Below are 17685 nucleotides of genomic sequence, written 5' to 3'. Positions count from 1 at the left end.
GGTGAAGACCTGAAGAGTATTAACACTGCTGAGGTGAACTGAGCAGGGTGGTGATGACTGACGCCGACAGCGCTCTGAGAATTTGTCGAATACGGTCTATGTGTCCTTCTGCATAGTATCTGCCGAGGCAAGATTGTTTGAGGCCTTCGACAGGCTTGAAGAGCGCGTTTTCCGAACATCAGGGTGTTGAACAGAAAAGTCTAGTCACAAATCTGGCTTGACTTGAACCTCGACAAGTTCGCGACCCGGCCTCGTCGCGTAAGGCTGCGATGAAGGAGCCAGTCTCGCACCAGGCTCCCAAAGTCATGTAGCTGGCTTATTCATCCCAATGCCATGGCTGAATCTGTTATAGCAAGCAACTGCAGTTCAGCTTGTTCAATGCTCAAGAGACGGTCAAGATCTCGGAATTCCAGGTCACAGACAGAGCGCTTTACACTTCTCCAGACCGTTTGCCCGTGAAGCACGGTGTTCTGGACCGTCGTTTGGTGTGTAAACACGACTACTCGTTGTCTAATATTAACAATCGCTTTGGCCAGGGGACATCTGAGAAGAATGCTTTCTGTGAGACCTGCGGGCAATCCTCCGTCAACTGTGTTGGCCACTATGCATATATAAAGCTCAATCTGCCGGTCTTCCACATCGGGTTTTTCAAGCATACTATTGCGATCCTCCAATGCATCTGTAAAGTGCGTGTTTATAGCTCACTTTGCCACACTCACTAATCGTCATTAGACTTGTGCTCGGGTTTTACTCGAGGAGCCTGATCGACGTGTCTTCATCAAGCGATTCCGCCGTCCTAACCTCGAAAACATGCAGCGACAATCAATCACGAAGGCGGTCAACACGATGGCGCGCAAAATTGTCCACTGTCCCTACTGCGCCTCGATTAATGGCACTGTGAAGAAGGCTGGCCCACTCAAGATCATCCACGATAAATATCGCGCAAAAAAGGCGGCACCAGAGTTAGAGGCGTTCAGGAAGACTTTTCAGTCCGCCATCGAGTTCCAAAAGGAGCTCAGTATGTATGTCAATAAGCCCGTACACGAGGATCTTCATCCTCTCAAGGTCTTGGATCTTTTCCGTCGGATTTCTGATGAGGTCAGCGAATGTAATTTTTCCGTCTTCACCAGGTTAACTTAACACGCCAGGACTGCGAACTCCTTGGCCTTCGTCCAGCATATGGCCGCCCAGAAGAGTTTATCTGGCAATATATATCTGTCCCGCCTGTTTGCATTCGTCCTTCGGTCGCTCAAGACGGTGCATCGAACGAAGACGATCTGACTGTCAAACTGACTGAAATTGTCTTTACGAACGCCATTATTAAGCAAGGTATCGAAAAGGGCTCACCGACACCCCAGTTCATGGAACAATGGGACTTTCTACAACTTTGTGTTGCGCTTTACATTAACTCGGAAGTTCCCGGAATTCAAAACCAGCCCGGACAAAAGCCTATCCGAGGGTTCGTCCAACGACTGAAGGGGAAGCAGGGACGCTTTCGTGGCAATCTCTCCGGAAAGCGTGTAGACTTCTCTGGCCGCACTGTCATTTCTCCCGATCCTAATCTTCGCATTGACGAAGTCGCTGTGCCTGAGCGCGTCGCCAAAGTATTAACCTACCCTGAGCGCGTAACATCTCATAACATCGAGCTTCTCAAAACGGCCGTCCGCAATGGGCCGGATGTTCATCCCGGGGCCAATTTCGTAGCACGTGGGGAAAACAAGAAATTCTTGAAGTTTGGTAACCGGGCCTCGATTGCAGACGGGTTAGCGATTGGGGACGTCGTGGAGAGGCATGTCATCGATGGTGATGTCGTGTTGTTTAATCGTCAGCCCAGCTTGCACAAGGTGGGCGGTTCATCGTCTTTGCATTCGTTTTCAAACCAATCTTAGCTCTCCATCATGTGCCATCGGGCTAAGGTGCGACCATGGCGCTCGTTCAGGTTGAATGAATGTGTTTGTGGACCATATAACGCGGATTTTGACGGCGATGAGATGAATCTGCGTCAGTTAATTTTTTCCCTCGACCCAACATTGTCCTAATAAAATTGACTAGATGTGCCTCAGACGGAAGAAGCTAGGACCGAAGCGTTAGAGTTGATGAGTGTGAAGAACAACCTGGTAACACCCCGCAATGGCGAACCCGTCATCGCTGCCATTCAGGATTTCATCACTGCATCTTTCCTCCTCTCACGAAAAGACACCTTCTTCGACCGACGCCAATTTACTCAAATCTGCTGCTACTTGGCTGATGCAAACCTTCACATCGACCTCCCTCCTCCGACCATTTGGAAGCCCGTTCGTCTGTGGACAGGCAAACAAATATTCAACGTTCTTATGCGTCCAAATAAATCATCACCAATCCGAGTAAACGTCGAGTCCAAGTGCCATAAGTGGGAGGAAGCTAAAGCCGAGAGCTATCCTTTTATGGCCACCAAGCCCGCCAATGATCTTTCTCCCAACGATGGGTGGCTGGTTGTTGTGAATAGCGAGATTATGTGTGGAGTAATGGACAAAGCGACAGTCGGAAGCGGGAAGAAGAAGTCGATATTTGGTGTCATTATGCGGGACTATGGTCCTCACGAGGCTGCTGCTGCGATGAATCGGCTTGCCAAACTCTGCGCGAGATACTTGGGTGCGTTACTTGCATCTTGCCTCATAGTATTACTCACGTGTCCCAGCGAATTATGGGTTTTCGTTGGGGATCAACGACGTTATACCCGGTCCTGAACTTTCTCAGAAGAAGGACATCCTCGTTGAAAAGGCCTACGACGATTGTCAAGATGCCATCGAGTTAGCCAAGAAAGGCAAGCTGGAGAACAAGCCCGGTTGTAATCAAGAGCAGACACTCGAAGCCCATATCTCTCGACTCTTGTCCGACGTTCGAGAGAAGGTCGGACAAATTTGCATGAAGGAACTTAGTCGTCAGAATGCCCCGTTGATCATGGCTACCTGTGGATCAAAAGGTGGGATAACTTATTTCAAAAGTATAACTCGATTTACCTTGCAACCCAGGTTCCGTCATCAACGTCTCGCAGATGGTGGCCTGTGTAGGTCAGCAAATTATTGCAGGCCATCGTGTCCCGGATGGTTTCCAAGATCGTTCTCTACCCCACTTCCCCAAAAAGTCTAAGGAGCCACCATCAAAAGGTTTTGTCCGAAACAGTTTCTTTTCCGGGCTTCGAGCCACAGAGTTTTTGTTCCACGCCATCTCCGGTCGTGAAGGTCTGGTTGATACGGCAGTTAAGACTGCTGAGACTGGGTACATGCAGCGTCGATTAATGAAAGCTTTGGAGGATCTTACGACGCAGTACGACTTATCTGTCCGAAATTCCACTGGAGGCGTCGTCCAGTTCCGTTATGGAGATGACGGTCTTGACCCCGCCTGTCTAGAGGGCGATGCTCAGCCTATCGAGTTTGATCGCGCTTGGAGTCATGCTACGGTGAGCATTATTCACTGATAGTTATCAGTTCATTTTTTAAGAAAAATTAGGCTCTGGCCTCGCGTGCTGGGCGAGGACTTTTACCCTACGAAATCTCGGAAATTGTTGATCGTCAATTGGCAACAAAGAAGTTCACCAACGAATGCACGCCTGCATATCTAGCGACTGTCCGTGGCTATACGGCTGATCGAATTGCCCAACGACAAGCCGAGATACGTAAACACTGGGGGATGTACGACGCGCTCGAGAAAGACGCAAGCTGGGATGAGTACACAGACTTGTCTTTGGGAGCCGACAGTAAATTTCTCTTCCTTTGCTTTTTCTTAACATTGCTCATATGATCGGACCAGAGGCGCAGAAGGCCATCGTAGACAACAAATCCAAGGTCACCGAAGCACAATTGATGGCCTTTCTGGACATCTGCTGGGTTAAATATGTCAAGGCTCGGATTGAGCCAGGTTCGAACATGGTCATCCATTCATCCATTTTCTCAACTTCTAATTGTAGGCTCTACTGTCGGAGCTGTTGGAGCTCAATCGATCGGAGAACCAGGAACGCAAATGACCCTGAAGACTTTCCATTTTGCTGGTGTTGCATCCATGAACGTCACTCTCGGTGTCCCTCGTATTAAGGAAATCATCAATGCGTCCAAAAACATCAGCACGCCTATCATCAGCTGCAAACTGGTCACCAATAACAGTGAAGCGTCTGCTCGCATTGTCAAAGGAAGGCTCGAAAAAACCATGTTGGGTGACGTATGTGTTGTTGTTGAGAGTAGACTATTTGGAGGCTGATGCCGTATAGATTGCGAGTGTTTTGGAGGAAGCATGGGCACCAGAATACACATATATTGGGATCATTCTAGACACCGATGCTATCCAAAAGCTACAGGTAAGACGATCACATCTGAAGAACGAAAGGCAACTCACCGTCGTTGACAGCTTGAACTGACATTGGACGATGTCAAGTGGGCGATTGTCGCTCACAAGAAGTTAAAAATCAAGCAAGAGGTTAGTTCTGACTGCACTTTGAAGTGCCAAACTAAATTGCCTTAGGCCATTACGGTGATTCCCCGCAAGGATCGGCTCCGGATATATGTCGATGGCCAGGACAAGTATTACAGACTGCGTGAACTGAAGCGAGGGTTACCAGATGTTGTTGTGAAAGTTTGTGACCTTTTGCATCTGAGACCTTCACTAAAGGAAGGATTTAGGGCGTCACCTCCATCCAACGAGCAGTCATCAACATCAAAGACAAAGACGACTCTAAAGGCAAGAAAGGAGACAAGGAATTACTCGTGGAAGGTTATGGTTTGCAGAAGTGCATGATAACAGAAGGTTGTTTTCTGGACATTGTCAATTTGCTTTCCAGTTGATGGTGTTGATAGGTGTCGTCGGAGAGCACACAACATCAAACCATGTCATCGAAGTGGCGAAAGTCCTTGGAATCGAGGCAGCTCGCCGAACTATTATCAACGAAATTCAGTACACCATGAAGTCGCACGACATGATAATCGACCCCCGACACGTGATGCTTCTTGGGGACGTCATGAGCTACAAAGGCGAAGTTTTGGGAATCACCCGATTTGGAGTGGCGAAAATGAAGGACAGTGTGTTGATGCTGGCTTCCTTTGAGAAGACAACGGACCACCTTTTCGACGCTTCGGCCTATGGCAAAAACGACAGTATCGCTGGGGTGTCAGAAAGCATCATCATGGGCAATCCAGCAGCGAATTGTGGGACATCCATGCCAGCGTTGTTCTCTATCGCACCGCATATCAGCAAACCTCGCAAACTCTTATTTGAAGGGGCCTGTTAACATATAGCATAAGTAAATCTAAATTGTATCTCTAGTAGAATAGATTGCAGTTGTCGCAAGTTTTGTGCTTGGTGGTCCGTGCGCCCATCAAAACGCGTGACTGTCACTGTGACACGACGCGAAAGGACGACACGCTTTTGGTTTACTCCTCCCACCATCTATCCACTCCATTGGACCCAAATCTTTCGACTGCCTCCTTGGTCTGTCTTCTTGCTCTCTAATACGCTTCATTCTCATCGTTGAGCAGACATTCTTACTGGTGAGCGACACGCTTTTCTCTTTGCCCACCTTAACGCCTGGAGAGGTTCCCATAAGACACCATGCTCGAAGCCAAGCTTGAAGAAGCCGGGGCTCTGAAAAAGCTGCTCGATGGTAGGATTTGTCTTTTGACTTGCTCTCTCCCTGGTTTGACGCGTTTTTCCCTTTCAGCGATCAAAGAGCTCGTCACTGACGCCAACTTCGAATGCAACGAAGAAGGTCTTAACCTGCAGGCGATGGACAACTCACACGTCGCGCTCGTCGCGGTCCACCTTGAAGAATCCGGCTTCAAGAGTTACCGATGCGACCGACCGATGCCGCTGGGTGTCAACCTCGCGAGCCTGACCAAGGTGCTAAAATGCGCAAAAGACGATGACGAGTGCACGATAAAGGCCGCTGACGAGGCAGACGTGCTCAACTTAGTCTATGAAGCGAAGAGTGCGTTTAGTCTGCCTCCTGCATCACAGCCACAGACTGAGAAAAAACTACAGACTCAGACAGAATAGCGGAGTATGACATGAAGCTCATGGATATCGACTCGGACACGCTTGGCATTCCCGATACAGACTACGATGCTGAGGTTGTCATGTCCTCTACCGAATTTGCGCGTATAGTGCGCGACCTCAGCCAACTTGGCGAGAGCGTCCGTATCGAGGTCAGCAAGGAGGGAGTGCGCTTCGCGAGTGACGGCGAAAGTGCGAATGGGAGTGTTTTGCTCAAGTCGAGCACTGACCCAGGACGCGTTCGCACTGACAAAGAGCGCAAGGCCGATAGAGCACGTGCGAAAGGACTGCCAGTAGAGTCAGACGATGAAGATGAAGAAGGTGACGGAGAGCCGAAAGTGAAGAAAGAGAAGGGTGTCAAACAAGAAAAGAAGGTCAAGAAAGAGAAGAAGGACGACGACGATGTGGATATGGACGACGACGAGGGCCAGGAATTCAAAGCAGAGTCAGACAAAGAAGATGATGATCAGGAGGAAGATGAAGAGGAGGAGAAGACCAAAAAGCGTAAAAAGAAGGCAAGCGATTTATAATCTTCTCCAGAGCGCTGTCTTATCGTTTTTGACTAGACGAATGGCTCCTCGAAGCCTGCCAAAAAGGCCAAGACCAGCAAAAAAGAGAAGGAAGAAGAGCGACCGTTCAGCTTCTCGATGAACTCGCATGTTTCCCTCACCTTCTCCCTCAAGTACCTTGTCAACTTTGCAAAGTCCTCCTCGTTGACAAGTACCGTCGAGCTGTTGATGAGCAACGAAGTTCCCTTGCTGGTATGTTCCGAGATGGATCATTCACCGGGCTCAGTTGACTGCTCTCTAGGTGAACTACGATTTCGGCCAAGGCTTTGTGAGGTATTACCTTGCGCCGAAGATCGGGGACGAGTAGTATCTGTTTCTGTGTTGTATTTGTTGTGAGATCTAATCAGTTTCCTTTGTGCACCGATGTTGGTCCCCGATTTGACGCCTTTGGGCAGCTGGAGCGTTGAGCGATGGGCAACTACTAATGGAGGTCGGACCCTTTTTTGCCACGAAAACAGCGCGTTGGCCGTTATATTCCGGCGTCCTCTCCTTGTCTTTCACTCGAATTCCGAGTCGCCCATCGGTCGAGAAACAATGCTTGACTTCTTATTTGATCTTGCTTGTCGATATTCCCCAGATGCTTAAAAGCTGCACCATCGGCAACTCAGTTTTGTGTTCTCTCTGTCTCCTTCTCTTTCTGCTCCCACTCTCTCCCGCGAGCCCCACTGCTGCAACGGTGGCATCTGTGCTTCCATGAGCCCTTCTCTGTCTACACTATTTCGCTATGCATCGCGTGGCAGAGACCACTGCTTGTCTGCCACAACGCCCGTGCTCGTGTAACGCGTTCATAGCCAAAATAGTTGGACAGAGCGGGGGGACATTGGCGCGGCCCATGGCGATGCGGGTGGTCGCTTGTCGGCGGAGATCGTCGGTGCTCGTTTGGGTAACTGTGGGCGTCAATAGATCGCGTGTGTTGACTTTTTTTTAGAATGGGGGGATGTTCTATATGTAGCAGTGGGGAAGGCGCCCAACTTGGGCGATAACGGCAGCTGGCTCGGATGGTATTGGTATGTGGAGCTGACCAGCCTTGAATGTTTCCTACGTATACGGAGTTCAAACCCCCGAGTTTCCGCAGATAGCTCCCAGTTTGTGTGGACTATGGTTAGCAATGAACTCCTTGCTCCTGCGCAAGCTATACGCGACACCTTTTTGGACTGTTGCGAAGGCAAACGAGTACGACTTTCTCGGTGGCCATTTTCTTGCCGACCTTCTGGTGGAATCATGAAAAAAATCCTTGAAAACTTCTTGTTTTGCTTGAGTTTTGGTTTGTCATATACATAGATGCATGTAAGCCTCCAGGGCAGATAATAAGAATAATTAATGGCGGTATGAAGGTAATTGTGGCATAGCTCATTAATACATACTTTTTAGAGTCATTCTTCAGGACGCAGACCATTCCAGATGGTTGCACACAATCTCGGGCACCTTCACCGTGCTCTCATCGACGAGGACGACCAAACACGTCTTGTGCAAGGCGCTCAGGCACTTGTTGACCATTGCGGTGGGCAAGTTCAGGCCGGCGGCAACGACAACTTTTCCGAGCTCAGCTTTTTTCACGGGCCCCGTTTGGAGCTGGGTTCGCACAAGCAATCGGAGCACTTCCAGAGCTGCTGGACACTCTCCAATGCGTGATGAGGTGAGCGTTTTTCGGATGCGGGTGTCGAGGGCGTCGACAATTGGCGTCTCTCGGAAGCGCTCTAGTAGGAAGTCGACTGGCTCAAATTGCGCCTGCTGCGCAAGAAATGTCGTCGCAAATGGATGGCAGCCGACTAGCGCCAGCAACTCGTCAGTTTGGGGCTCGCCGTCGAGTCCCGATATTTCGTAGAATAGCTCCCTGCCCGAACAAGCGTCAATGGAGCCTAGCGGCGGTATTGGAGGCTTGCTGTAGACAGGCCCTAGTGGCCGTTGTGTCCCGCATAGCGTCAAGACGACCGAAACTTGCGGCAATGTAGAGATATCCGTGATAAGCCCTTCGACGGAGAGCTTCAGTTCTGGAGAATCTGTGTCCCATGCATCATCGAGATCGTCGAAAACCACCAGCCACGGTCGCTCGCCCTGGCCCAGGCTATTCAAAACGGCAGTTCTCGAAGGAGAGTCGATTCCGAGATGATTTGCCAGACGTTTGACGATGTCCTCGGCACATGCAGCGCCTTCGCATCCGACCCAAGCCCGTCGTTGCGCAAACCGCTCGACTATTCGCGGGTGATGAACAAGCTGGAGCGCCAGCGCCGTTTTTCCTGACCCGGGCTGCCCAAGCAACGCGTTTGTGGCCGAGAGAGACGGCGCCTTGAACGGGTTATTGGAAGACGGCGCGAAGAGGTCGAGAAGAGTAGCCAATTCCGCATCACGGCCGTAGAAAATTTGAGATGCAGGTGGGATGTGGTCTGCGCTATCGTGAGCGAACTAGATGGCATTAGCGAGTTTATAGAGTGATTGTTTAATTATACCTCAGTTGCGATGCTTTCCGGTTCGTCTACCCACACCGATTGCTCGTTGAGCACGTCCTTGACTGGCCTAACAACTTCTTCGACATCATTAAGAAACTTCTCGTCGAGCGTCTCTCGCCTCGACACAGCCGCGGCCGCAGATATGTGGAAGCGGACCTGGAATACATCGAGACAGTGCTGGAGCTCCTTCTCGCACTGTACTAGCAGTTCACGCTCGTTGATTGACTCGAGAAATCGTCGCGCGTAGGATCGCTTGCTGCTCCTATCGAGAGCCTGTCGTATTCGGTCGCAAGCTCTGAGACAAACGTTCTCAGCAACACAACTTTTGTGATAAAGAAACACACCTGTCGACGCTTTGGAGACCCTGGTTGTACTGCTCAGCATCCAGTCCGCGAGCTGCGATGGTTGCGATGTCGAGCACCATCTTGGACAGTCGGATGCAGTCCTCCTTGTTGTCTTCTGTCGCCTGAAGAGACGGATCAGCCGTCAAGGGAAAGAAGGAAGAGGGATTTCACACACACCTGAACGGTGTTGGAGACGAGTAAGATGATTCCGGCCAGACCCTTGAGGTACGGGAGGTTCGATGCTTCTCCAATCACGACAGAGGCCTGGAGAACGGCGCCGATGGAGTGGGCTGTTGCTGAAGCTAGTTTACCAAGTCGGGAACGGGGAGTTGGTGTTTGTGGCTCATTGCCAATAGTGACAGGCCCAAAGAAACGCGATTGCTGCTCCAGTTTCTTCCATGTGGTAGGGTCATCGGAATGGGGGAGCTCTTTGGGATCGTTCAACGGGCTGGGTGGCGGACTGTCGAAAAGCGTGGGGCTTGCAGAGCGCTTGTCGAAAAAGGACCGCGACGAGCGGGGAGATGAACATTCCGACGAGTCATCATCCACCAGAGTCGCATCCGTGTCTTTCCTTCGTGGATTTCTACGAAAGACAGCTGGTGAATGGGTTGTTGACACAGCCGGCTCGGGTTTAGGCGCGCTCTCTTTGCGGCGTCGAGGGCGATGCCGACTCAGCCACGAGATCATGGTGGAAAGAGTGCAGAGCCAGAGAAATCTTGACCACCATTGGCACCCAGAATTTAGCGGCCGGGTTCAGGTCAAGTCCGACTTGCAGATCAAGATTGAGTCGCGTGGTTCTCGGGCCTGTCACATTGTCACGGCAATTAATCAGCATCTCTCTCCCATCGTTATCAACTTTATGGTCCACAAGCGCGTCGTGGTTCTCATCTCAGGCTCAGGTACCCTTACCTGCAGCGATTGTCGACCAGTTTCAGTGATGCGAAATCAGGCACAAACCTCCAGGCGCTAATCGATGCCCAAAACACCCCTGCCCTCCCAAATGCTCAGATAGTCCTCGTCTTCTCCAATCGCAAAGCCGCGTATGGTCTTACAAGGGCATCACAAGCGCAAATACCAACAGGCTATCTGGCACTGCAGCCTTATTTAAAAGCCAACCCAGGCAAAACGCGCGATGATTACGACGCAAAAGTTGCCAAACAAGTGTTGGAAGCCGACCCGAACGTGGTTGTTCTCGCGGGCTGGATGCATGTCTTTGGCGACGGTTTTCTCTCACTCATGGGCACTATACCCGTCATCAACCTCCATCCAGCGTTGCCGGGCGCGTTTGATGGCACTAACGCTATTGAACGGGCCTACGACGCGTTTCAGCGAGGTGAAATCGAGCATTCTGGTGCTATGGTACATCGGGTGGTCAAAGATGTTGATCGCGGAGAGCCGCTGGTGGTGAAGAACGTGCCGATCGAAAAGGGAGAGTCGCTGGACGATTTTGCAGCACGGTTGCATTCGGTGGAGTGGGAGATTATTGTGCAGGCGACGAGAGAAGTGTTATCATAATCTAATCGTCCTCATTTGGTGTCGGTAATGCTGCGAATAGTTGGATTGGCATTAAAACGACTTGCATTTTCATAAGAAATCTAATCATTAATCGGTATTGAAGAAAGGTTCGCCAGTCGATGAATACTGCGTTGGGTATGTCCAGGATTTCTAATATCGAGGAAGGTGGTGGATGAGGCTGACTTTAGACTTGATGACAATTAGCGGATGTGACCCAATAAAGTCGAGCTGGTCTTGAGAGTGCCGAGTTGGAGAGGGAAAGAGAATTCTTGAGTGTTGAATTGGCGGGGAAATGGAAGAAAAACACCTGTCATTCGAAGACGGAAGGCCGTTCATGACATCACACTTATTAGCCGAACTATCGATTTGACCCGAAGGCAAACTTTCTTCTGCTTCAACCACCATGGGTGTCCTCGATATAGTTCCTGTACGTCTCTGGACAAGCTAACCAAGCGTGTCTACTCACCCTAAATCTGTAGGCCGGAGTTCTCACTGGCGATAACGTCCGCAAACTCTTCGACTACGCGAAAGAAAACAAGGTCCGTGGCGCGTTTCCTCTTCCCTCCCTCATCGTGTTGACCCCCAGTAGTTTGCCATCCCCGTATGTCGTTTCTCTTTCCTCTAGATCGCGTTTGATTATCGATGGCAGGCCATAGTAGGTCCCTTCATTTCCGCCCAAAACACCCTTGCTCATTCAACAGAATGTAACCTCTTCATCCACGGCCAACGCAGTCCTCGAGGCAGCTCGGTAACTTCATGGCACCCCGTCTCGTCAGTCTTTAAACGATGATCCAGCGACATCAAGGCTCCTATTATCATCCAATGCTCACAAGGAGGCAGCGCATACTTTGCGGGTAAGGGTCTGGCAAACGACAAACAACAGGCTTCCATCGCTGGTGCCATTGCCGCTGCCCACCATGTCCGTACCGTCGCCAAAGCCTATGGGGTGTTAGTCGTCTTACCCGTTCATTCCCCAATTCCGCTAACCCCAAACTTTATAGTCCGGTCATCCTACACAGTGATCATTGCGCAAAGAAACTGCTGCCTTGGTTTGACGGCATGCTTGAAGCGGACGAGGCTTACTTCAAAGAACACCAAGAGCCGCTTTTCTCGTCACACATGCTCGACCTTTCTGAAGACCCCAAGGAAGAGAACATCGAGATCTGTGCCAAGTACTTCAAGCGTATGGCTCCGATAGGCCTTTGGCTCGAGATGGAGATTGGCATTACTGGCGGCGAGGAGGATGGTGTCGACAATACCGGGGTCGACAATTCAAGCCTCTACACGCAGGCAGAGGATGTCTGGGAGGTCCACGAGGCTCTCAGCAAGATCGGCCCTAACTTCAGTATCGCCGCTGCGTTCGGAAACGTGCATGGCGTCTACAAGCCCGGTAATGTCCGTCTCCACCCTGAACTGCTGGGAAAGCATCAGGCGTATGGAAGCGAGAAGCTCGGTGGGAAGGTTGCCCAACCTCTGTCGGCCATTCCCTGTCTTTTTATCTGATTAGGAACTAATAATTCGTCGATAGCTACCTCGTTTTCCATGGTGGATCCGGTTCAACCAAGGAGGAAATTAAGACCGCCGTCGGAAATGGCGTTGTTAAGATGAACGTCGACACAGACACGCAATTTGCCTATCTTGTTGGCATCAGGGTTAGTTGCACTCCTTTGACGGATATTTTGCGAGCTAATCGATGGTCAGGACTTTGTTACCAAGAAGAAGGACTACCTCCAGACCCAAGTTGGCAATCCTGAAGGCGCAGACAAGCCCAATAAGAAGGTATTCCTTTTTCCTTTGTCAACTTGATCTGTGCTTATAGTGCTGCAGTACTACGACCCGCGTGTCTGGGTGCGAGAAGGAGAAAAGACTCTTGTGGAGCGCGTCAAGGAAGCCTGTGCAGATTTGGGCAATGTTGGTGAGTTGTTTTGGGTGTTGTCTCATTATAACTGGCTGATCCGTCTGTAGATCGTCTGTGAAAAGTTGGTAAAAGAGACGCATTTGTACAGTATGTTGTGTGTACAATTTTGGCATCATAGACCAGTGGGTTGCGACCACGTTTGATAGTGTCACCGCTTAGCCAGATCGCGCCTTGCGACATGACCTATCCTCCCTAACCCAGGTTCCGCAATCGATTCGTGAGACAAACGACGGCCGCTACAATTCCACCAATAAGCAAAGCGATCAGATAGCTCGCTAAGTATAATAAATTTGAAACAGGTGTAAAAGTGGAACGATCGGCCTCTTTCTTTCTTGTTTTCGTACCATGTCCGACAAGGCAGCAAAACGAGCCAAATTCGAGCACGCGTGGACGCGCATTCGGGACGAGCTGGTTGGGTATGCAGCCGGCGAGGGTATGCCCAAGGAGGCAGTTGAGTGGTACACCAAGGTTAGGTCAGAACTGGACTAGTCGACTGCTACTAACGCTTTTGCTGCAGAGCTTAGATTACAATGTTCCTGGCGGTAAACTCAACAGGGGAATGTCTGTTGTCGACACCGCAGAGATTATCAAAGGCGCGAAACTCGACGATGACGAGTATTACAAGGCCGCGATCCTGGGCTGGGGTGTCGAGTTGGTGTGTCTATTGCTTCACTTTCCTCGCGGATATTCAGTATAGTGTAGCTACAAGCATTCTTCCTCGTCTCCGACGACATCATGGACAGCTCCATTACGCGTCGAGGCCAACCCTGTTGGTACCGCGCTCCTGGAATTGGTATGATTGCGATAAACGACGGTTTCATGCTCGAATCTGCCATCTACTACCTGATCAAGAAACACTTCCGCTCCGAACCCTACTACGTCGACCTGCTCGAGATCTTCCATGAAACCACATTCCAGACAGAGTTGGGCCAGCTGATCGACCTCATCACCGCCCCAGAAGACAGTGTCGACCTGAACAAGTTCTCGCTCGACAAGCACAGGCTCATCGTCATCTACAAGACCGCCTACTACTCCTTTTACCTCCCCGTCGCATTAGCGATGTACATGTCGCGTGTTCCCGCCAGCTACGAGCTTGATGGAAAGAAGATTGAGCCATATAAGGTGGCGATGGACATTCTTATTCCTCTGGGCGAGTATTTCCAGATCCAAGACGACTTCCTCGACTTCTCTGCGCCGCCAGAGATCCTAGGCAAAATAGGGACAGACATCGTCGACAACAAGTGCTCCTGGTGCATCAATACGGCCTTGGCGGTCGTCACGCCAGAGCAACGCGCTGTTCTCGATGCCAACTACGGCAAGAAGAACGAGCCCGCAGCGGAACAACGCGTCAAAGATGTGTTTGAAGCTGTTGACTTGCGAGGGCGGTATGCGAAATACGAGGCGGAGGTTTACGGCAAGCTGAACGCGTTAATTGCGGGTATTCCAGAGGGTCCGCAACCCGGAACCCTCAAGAGAGCCGTGTTCACAAGCTTTTTGGAGAAAATTTACAAACGTACCAAGTAGACAGAATAACAAAGTTTAGTCGAAAGCAGTTGAATTCGGCATTCCAGAGAGTTTTCCGTCTTAAAGAAAGCACTCGGCGGAGAGAAAGGCAACTTTTGAGCCGACAAGGAATAATGTCGCCATTATTGTTGTTGAGCCGTCGAGGAACGATTTAATTAAAAAAGATCCGGTATGGAGTACTCTATTTGGATTGCACAAAGCCCGGACCCTTGTATCCTTCGGAAGCGATACCTGAGGAGAATAAACATCGGATGGGAAATGTAGGCTGATAACGGACCGGTGATGGGGTTCATTTTTTTGTTCGAGGGCACGCTCGTTCATGGCCTCTTGCCATTCCTTCGACATGGTCTTGGGTAACGGCGGGGCTGTAGTAGTGCAAATGAGAAGGAGACCAGAGAAAAAAGACAACAGGCAAACTGACAAATACTCCGGATGGTGTAGAAGAGAACGCCAGACACAGCAACGGCAGCCGAGACGGAGAGGAAGATCTTGAAGCCGTCGCCCTTTTCGTGGATGGGCTTGCGTCGGCCATGGGGACCAAAGGCAACATAGTACGCTGCATGTGGAGTTAGCGAAAACGTTGGCTTGGAGATAAATGTCTGGCTGACCAGCTTTCTTCTCGTCCTGAGACAAGAGCTTCCAGTCACGTTTCTGGATCACCTCTAGCTGCTCAGCAACAGAGGACTTCTCGTCTGGCGAGAGGAGGGCCCACTGCGCTTCGATGTTGGATAGCGGAATGGCAGCAGCATGCTTGGCCGGCTCTGAGTGCGTGGAAGTAGGTGCGTGACCAGCAGTGGCTGTTGCAAGGGTGCGACGAGCGCGTAGCAGCGGGCGGAGAGCAATACGGGACGTCGACTGCATAACGAGCGGGGGGCGGAAAGAGACGGGCTGGAGGTATATTCGCGTGACACGTGTCACAGTCACCATCATCCAATCATTTTCCCAGAATATCATTTCAAGGGCTGGGTTTGTTCTGGAACCACCATGTCGGCCAACGTCGACGCCGTCTCTGCATTCCTCTTGTATGCCCTTCATAATGTCCAGACCGCCTTCAACAAGATTCCTGGCTCAGCCGTATTGGTACGATACGTCAAGAGCTCCCACCGAAACGACCCAGGGAGGACTGTGCTCGAGTTAATCCTCGCCGCATTCGCCATTTACACCCTCCTTCAATCGCGGACGCGTGCAGAGCGCAATAGGAAACATTTCATCCAGTTCTCGGACAAGGTTCGTTTTGTTGGCTTTTCTCCTGACAAAACCACCAACAATCCTCCAGGAAATAGATGAGCTTGTCGACGAGTGGACACCTGAACCCCTTGCGGCTCCTTTGGATGCCAATGAGGCAGCAGACCTAGCAAAAGTCCCCATTGTCGTCGGACACAATGGCCCCAAACCAACCGTCATGCAACTCCCCAACACCAAAATCATCGCCAACCTTGCCAGCTACAACTTCACGGGTCTCGCCGGCAAGGAGGTCATCAAGGAGCGTGCCATTGAGACCCTGCGCAAATATGGTTTAGGCAGTTGTGGACCACCGGGCTTCTACGGAACTCTCGGTCTGTTCTCCGTTTACTCCCATAATTTTGTTGACTTTCTGCAGACGTGCACATGACACTGGAGCGGGATATCGCGGACTTCCTTGGTGCTGAAGCAGCGATAATTTACTCGCAAGGGTTCTCGACTATTTCCTCTGTCATCCCCGCCTTTTGCAAGCGTGGCGACATCATTGTCGCTGATCGCGGTGTCAACTTCGCCATCCAGAAAGGCTTGCAAATTTCGCGGTCGACCGTGCGTTGGTATGACCACAACGACCTCAAGAGTCTCGAGGATGTGCTTGACAGTATCGACAAAGAGCGCAAGAAACGCCGTGGCCCACTTACTCGCCGGTTTATCGTTACTGAGGGCATCTTCGAAAAGGACGGTGCTATGACAGACCTGCCCAAGCTCATCGACATCAAGTTCAAGCGCAAATACCGCCTCATTCTTGACGAGAGTGTCTCGTTTGGTACCGTTGGACGGACTGGTCGTGGGCTCACCGAGTTGTACAACGTACCCGCTGAGAAAGTCGACATGATTATTGGATCTATGGCAACCGGACTGTGTGCTGCTGGTGGTTTTTGTGCAGGCTCACGAAATGTCGTCGACCATCAGGTATCGTAATTTCTTCTTGCCTCTTCCGTTGAATAACACCATTGTAGCGCATCAATGGCCCTTCATTTGTGTTCTCAGCGTCCATGCCCGCATTGCTAGCTGTCAGCGCTTCCGAAGGCATCGAAATCCTCCGCTCGACACCGTCTATTCTTACTAAACTTCAACAAAATGTTCGCGTCGCTCGTGCAATCCTGGACGACCTCGACTACATTTCTATCCCCTCTCACCCTGCCTCCCCCATCATCCACATCCAAGCCCGGACCAAACCGACGGCAAATGGGCTCCACCCATCTTCGGCTGTTGCTGTCCACGCCTCGAGCAAGCCGTCAAACCCCGCTTCCGTGCTACCGCGTGATGCGGCAACATGGGACTGGGACACCGATGCCGAGGAAAGGGCCTTGCAAGCTGTGGTCGATGAAGCACTCAAGAAGGGTGTTATGCTCACCAAGGCCAAGAGACTGCGAGGCCAGGAAATGGTCGAGGCCCGGCCAAGCATCAGATTGGCGTTGACGAGCGAGTTGACGGCCGATGAGGTCAAGAAGGCGGTCAAGATTGTTGCAGCGGCGTTGAAGGATGTGTTAAGGAAGTAGACATACTATTACAAAGCTTATAATGATAATACTTAGAGCCAAACGTTCGATTGGCACCCCTGTCGCAGTTCGTGCCTTAGTAACAGCCCCAACATCGTTTCTCAAATCAATTCCATGGCCCCGACATCGAAAGACGACGACGGTGGGCCACATGGATTCCTATCGTCCTGTCGTATGATACTGTCCTCGTCTTGTGCGCTCATTGGACTTCGTTTTTGTGCCACATCTCATAACCACAGGGGTCAACATCTTTTTACTCGCAATGCCCGTGCCCGTTTGTAGCTTTTCTCCCATATTGCGTCACTGACAGAGGGTAGTACTTGATCACCGGTTCAGATCCTCTCTGGTGGTGGATAGGTGTGTTACTTGCTTTTCTTCAAGCGTGTTCTACACAAGTGATGGAAAGGATGCTTCCTCTCGACTATTCCCCTTCTCAAGGTCAGCCTGCACATTCTTCTCCCACAAGTTTAATGTCGTGTTCAGATTCTGGATTTTTCGATGGCGAATTTGAGTTGTGGCGGGAACTTGACGTTCGTTGGGCTATCTTCGGTGAGCCATATCAAGTATCGGCCCTCTTTCATCTCAGCGTCTCCAGGGAGCTATGTAAGC

The 17685-nt window shown here is 50.8% G+C and overlaps 6 protein-coding genes across 6 annotated transcripts; 4 read left to right on the top strand and 2 right to left on the bottom strand.

Moving 5' to 3' along the window:
- Positions 1-269: 269 nt before the first annotated feature.
- Positions 270-6894, top strand: MIND_00684200 (Multifunctional fusion protein; the record flags this gene model as incomplete). Its single annotated transcript, XM_037363552.1, has 18 exons — positions 270-307; positions 353-485; positions 537-686; positions 733-1098; positions 1149-1844; positions 1890-2001; positions 2053-2631; positions 2678-2962; positions 3012-3439; positions 3490-3736; positions 3790-3897; positions 3947-4194; positions 4244-4330; positions 4381-4449; positions 4495-4605; positions 4653-4776; positions 4827-5174; positions 5383-6894. Coding segments are annotated over 18 exons (4131 nt in total). The 3' UTR covers positions 5385-6894.
- A 1073-nt stretch (positions 6895-7967) lies between these two features.
- MIND_00684100 (uncharacterized protein) lies at positions 7968-10065 on the bottom strand (the record flags this gene model as incomplete). Its single annotated transcript, XM_037363551.1, has 4 exons — positions 7968-8990; positions 9035-9329; positions 9379-9500; positions 9556-10065. 4 exons carry the CDS (start codon positions 10063-10065, stop codon positions 7968-7970), a joined length of 1950 nt encoding a protein of 649 aa, XP_037219195.1.
- Positions 10066-10213: 148 nt separating this feature from the next.
- On the top strand, positions 10214-11097 carry MIND_00684000 (Phosphoribosylglycinamide formyltransferase; the record flags this gene model as incomplete). The annotated part of the gene is made up of 3 exons (XM_037363550.1): positions 10214-10277; positions 10328-10881; positions 11059-11097. The coding sequence occupies exons 1-3, from the start codon at positions 10238-10240 to the stop codon at positions 11095-11097; spliced, it is 633 nt and encodes a 210-aa protein (XP_037219194.1). The 5' UTR covers positions 10214-10237.
- A 199-nt stretch (positions 11098-11296) lies between these two features.
- Positions 11297-12869, top strand: MIND_00683900 (Fructose-bisphosphate aldolase; the record flags this gene model as incomplete). Its single annotated transcript, XM_037363549.1, has 11 exons — positions 11297-11320; positions 11373-11432; positions 11483-11494; positions 11543-11548; positions 11595-11641; positions 11689-11841; positions 11895-12368; positions 12422-12545; positions 12595-12672; positions 12721-12808; positions 12859-12869. The coding sequence occupies 11 exons, from the start codon at positions 11297-11299 to the stop codon at positions 12867-12869; spliced, it is 1077 nt and encodes a 358-aa protein (XP_037219193.1).
- A 287-nt stretch (positions 12870-13156) lies between these two features.
- Positions 13157-14335, top strand: MIND_00683800 (Fructose-bisphosphate aldolase; the record flags this gene model as incomplete). Its single annotated transcript, XM_037363548.1, has 3 exons — positions 13157-13279; positions 13329-13466; positions 13514-14335. 3 exons carry the CDS (start codon positions 13157-13159, stop codon positions 14333-14335), a joined length of 1083 nt encoding a protein of 360 aa, XP_037219192.1.
- A 155-nt stretch (positions 14336-14490) lies between these two features.
- Positions 14491-15196, bottom strand: MIND_00683700 (uncharacterized protein; the record flags this gene model as incomplete). The annotated part of the gene is made up of 4 exons (XM_037363547.1): positions 14491-14566; positions 14613-14700; positions 14757-14891; positions 14944-15196. The coding sequence occupies 4 exons, from the start codon at positions 15194-15196 to the stop codon at positions 14491-14493; spliced, it is 552 nt and encodes a 183-aa protein (XP_037219191.1).
- Between the last annotated feature and the right edge of the window lie 2489 nt (positions 15197-17685).

The sequence above is a fragment of the Mycena indigotica genome (genome assembly GCF_014461135.1).
Source record: "Mycena indigotica strain 171206Taipei chromosome Unknown Mind.scaff0006, whole genome shotgun sequence".
Lineage (NCBI taxonomy): Eukaryota > Fungi > Basidiomycota > Agaricomycetes > Agaricales > Mycenaceae > Mycena > Mycena indigotica.
The sequence above is the reverse complement of the archived record's forward strand: the minus strand, read 5'-3'. Positions and strand labels throughout refer to the sequence as shown.